General features: G+C 47.6%; 1 protein-coding gene across 1 annotated transcript in view; it reads left to right on the top strand.

Moving 5' to 3' along the window:
- Positions 1–1,059: 1,059 nt before the first annotated feature.
- The window catches only part of AIFM1 (apoptosis-inducing factor, mitochondrion-associated, 1), a gene marked incomplete at its 5' end in the record, with an annotated part of 9,072 nt that continues 6,450 nt past the window's right edge, over positions 1,060–3,681 (top strand). Inside the window, 2 exons of the mRNA XM_009878975.1 lie at positions 1,060–1,187; positions 2,747–2,840. Of these exons, the coding sequence (XP_009877277.1) occupies positions 1,060–1,187; positions 2,747–2,840 (222 nt within the window). The remainder of the gene's footprint in view (positions 1,188–2,746; positions 2,841–3,681) is intronic.

The following is a 3,681-nucleotide window of genomic DNA, read 5'->3' as shown; positions in this document are numbered from 1 at the left end:
CGTTTACTTGGTTTCAGAAATTGCTCTCTAAATTTCAAAACAGTAACCTTGCATTGACAGCCTTTTTGTGTCTCTCTCTAATAAATTGTATTCCTCAGGCACGTTGTTGCAGCGCTGGAGCGTTCGCACAGAACTGCAGCTGAGCAGACAAGTGGCTAGCTCTGGCGTGCCCGGGGGCAAAGGCAATAGTTCTGTTTTTGTCCTTATTGTGGGCTTATCAACGTTAGGAGCGGGTGCCTATGTAAGTAGAAAGGTAGTTCATGGAAAGAAGCGGCAATACATCTCTTCTGTCGAGCATTCGCTGTATTTCAGATAACTGTACTCGCTTTTTGTCTCTGTACCTGTGTCTTCCTTCAGAAAACTTCAAGGGGAGGTAACTGAGCTGGCTGGAAGTTAACTTCTTATGCTAATGTTTTCTTAATCTGTAATTTCAGTTACCTAAAGGCACTCTTTTTTCACATGCCGTGCCCAACCACAGCTCTGCCCGTTGTCTCGCGTGTGATAGCAGCGTGCAGTTCAGGGAGACTTGGACGATACGTGCTTTTAACACCAAAGATTCTTTACCAACTCTTAATTCGGAACATCAGTGTTTGGCTTGTGCCAGCGTACCCAACCGACCCCAAACTGGTGAGCAGGCATTTATGTCCTACTCCAGAGGGCTTGGCAGCCCCAGAGTAAACGGCTTTGCCAGAGGGCTGAGGAGGAGCAGCGTGACCCAGGAGCAGATGAGTTTACATCATACAAATCTTCGCTTCAGAATTCTTTCTCTTGGAGGATCGTACTCGTTAAAAGTTCCGAGTCCTGACTCTCTCCTAGCGAAATTTCACATGCACCAGGCTCCTGGGAGATGAAATAAATTAAAAAACCCAAAATGGTGCACGGAGGCAAAGTCTTTGCCCGTTTACACGTTCTGTACTGTGCCCTGCTGTGCTGTTTTGACAGACGAGGTAACTGAAATCACAGAGCACATCCTGCATTTCCCAAGAGCTGTTTAATCAAGAGTCCTTAATATTCAGCCCTTTCCCTCTCTTCTCTCTCCTTGCCTGTCTTCACCTACAGTTTTGCAATGTCATCATCTAAGATGCCCTTCTAGATCACTGACGTCTTCAGGTGTTCCTGGCAAAGCTGGCAGCAACCTATTGTTATACTTAATTGTAGGAGGAACAGTCACTGGGACAGGAGCTTATGTAAGATGCTGAAATAAACGTGCGTTAATTGGGCGAGGGGCGGCGGGAGGGCACCCCTCTGGATGTTGGACCCAGCTTTAACTGAACCCTCCTTGCGCGCTCTGGCCTCAGGCATTTAATTCCAAGGGACGTTGTCAAATAATTTAAGTTTGCAAATTTTATATTCTGAAACAACGTAGTTCTTAGTGGGGGGGAAAAAGTGCCTTAGAATTAACTTTTCCACGTTAAATATAGCGAAAACCAGAACCTTTGATTTGTCACCATCGGAAAGGATCAAATTAGTGAAAGCATGCCTCCTGACATCAGTACCGTTGGCATACGAAAAAGGGAATAATCAGCAAAATATGAGTATGCTAGAGGAAAGAAAGCTCCTCTAACTTTGTGACCTCAGAGGAGCACTGGAATCTCGCTGTTCTCTGGCACAGCGCACGGCTGTGTTTGGGACTGGAAAGAAATTGGCATTGTCCCTTTGGAAAAATTTATCCTGATTTGATATTTTGCATGTCGGTTTTTTCTAAGTCATTTTTTTTCCTAAGGGATCAGATTTAATTTGCTGTATGCTGCCCTTTGGACTCGCTTAAAAACTCCTGCTTGCAAAAGCAGAGGTGGTCTTGTTAACCTTGACTTTGATATATTTAAGCAAAAGGCTTTAAAAACATATTTTCAACACTGACAAGTTCTTGTTTTCTGATATTTTTGACACTGTTTCCATTTCCCTGGATATGCTTTTGTCTGCCTGGGCTCTTTTTTTTGTTTTCTGCCTGGCATTGAATTCCTCAGGCCTGTTTGAGACCATTTGCTATCACGGAGATAGGTAAAATGCAAGAATGTCTGGGGAGAAAGAGAGATTTCGGTTCCCCAGAGGCATTAACTTTGGTTCCGACACGGTCGGGATGTCACGACACGGGGATCGCTACCCGCGAGCGCTCTGGCACCCGCTGCAGCGTCGCCTGCCGTGCCTCCACGTTTTGGAGGCTTTTATTTCCTGGAGGGAGCGTTCCAGATTTAATATTCTTTCACAATTTGAAAATACAGTCGTCGGACAGACGGTTGCGTTTCAGGCCGTCCCAGTAGGTTTTTTCTCTTTCATAAAGAAATCGAAATGCAAGTTCACGTGACACACACGTGATGGGATTATTAGGCAGGCTCGAGGCGTTGCCTCACAAAAACGGTTTGCTTCCCTCCCATTTGCTCACTCTGGGGCAGCCGACCCCCTTCCCTGCAGCCTCCTTGTCCTTTGCCTCTCTGCGTTACGGATTTTTTGTGGACATCCTGCACCACCCAAGGTGGATCGCTCGCTTACGGAACAGACACCTGAGATCCATCGCAGCTAGTGCGGAGCAGATCATTCTCTGCCTGCACTCCTCTTGTAGCTACACATACGTACCTTCACGGGCACTTTCTTCAGCGAGGTCTAGTGTGGTCGATGTGCTGTAAGTGAAAGCAGATGGCTTTGAGCAGGCAGGGCAGACAAAAGCCGGTCGGGGCAGGGGAGGGCAGCAGCAGAACGGTGCCTTGATGCTGCAAGACACAGTAACTATCTCTTGGTCTGTCTCCAGATATACAAAACATTGAGAGAAAAAAAAGAGCGATTCACCAGCCGCGTCTCAACAGTAACGAAGCGACCTCAAGAAGATGAATCGTCTCCTCCCGGTGGGTATTAGCCTGCGGGTTCTAGGCTTGGGTCTGGTTTTGAGAGGCTGCTAGAACTGGAGACCACTCCAACAAATGGAGCAGAGCCCTTCTGAGAACTGGGATTGGCAAGAGCTGTGCCTTGCAGCATCGGCGCTTCTCGGCACGTTCTGGTGTTTGTTAAGTCAGTGTCTTCTCTTTCAGGTGCAGATGCTGCTTCTCGGGGTGCAGTGGGTGAGTCTTGGCGGTAACGTTTAACTGGCCGCTTTATTCCCGCGCGCGGGTTAACCGCGTGTTGCTTGGGAACGGGACCTGTGTGTGGGAGGAACTCAAAAGTTGGTCTCTTTTCAGGGTTCAGTTGCAGAAAAATACGCTTTGGCATTTTGGGGAACTTTGCTTTCTTATCAACCCTCCAGTGACTGGCCAGGGCAGAGCGTGTCCTGGGCTTGTACGAAGCTTCTGAAGTTGTGTGGTGAATGCAGGAAGTGAACTTGATGGGTCTTTGACTTTGCAACCGCTTCACCCAGCTGCGCAAACGTCGGCAGCGGTCTTAAATAGATCAGTTTATAAAATTAATCTCTTTAAAACAGGGGCTGATTGTCCAGCAGACGGTCAGAGTAAGGCCTGAAACCTGTTAACAGCCTGTCCAAGTAGTGGTTACATAGATCATTCTTATTCCTAACACCTTAAACCAGAGAAAAGTAATAGACGAGGTAAAATAAAAGCTGTGCTACCGGCCTGTTCCAAAACTCCGCGATTGCCACCGAGCTCTGCTGTGCAGCTCCAGGCTTAGAAAAAATGATCTGCTGAGTCCTGGCAGCTGGAACCAGCTCTGAGCGGAGCAGCAGCGTGGTTCTTGGGG

The sequence above is a fragment of the Apaloderma vittatum genome, unplaced genomic scaffold (assembly GCF_000703405.1).
Source record: "Apaloderma vittatum isolate BGI_N311 unplaced genomic scaffold, ASM70340v1 scaffold18811, whole genome shotgun sequence".
Classification (NCBI taxonomy): Eukaryota; Metazoa; Chordata; class Aves; order Trogoniformes; family Trogonidae; genus Apaloderma; species Apaloderma vittatum.
This window is presented reverse-complemented; position numbering and strand designations above follow the sequence as displayed.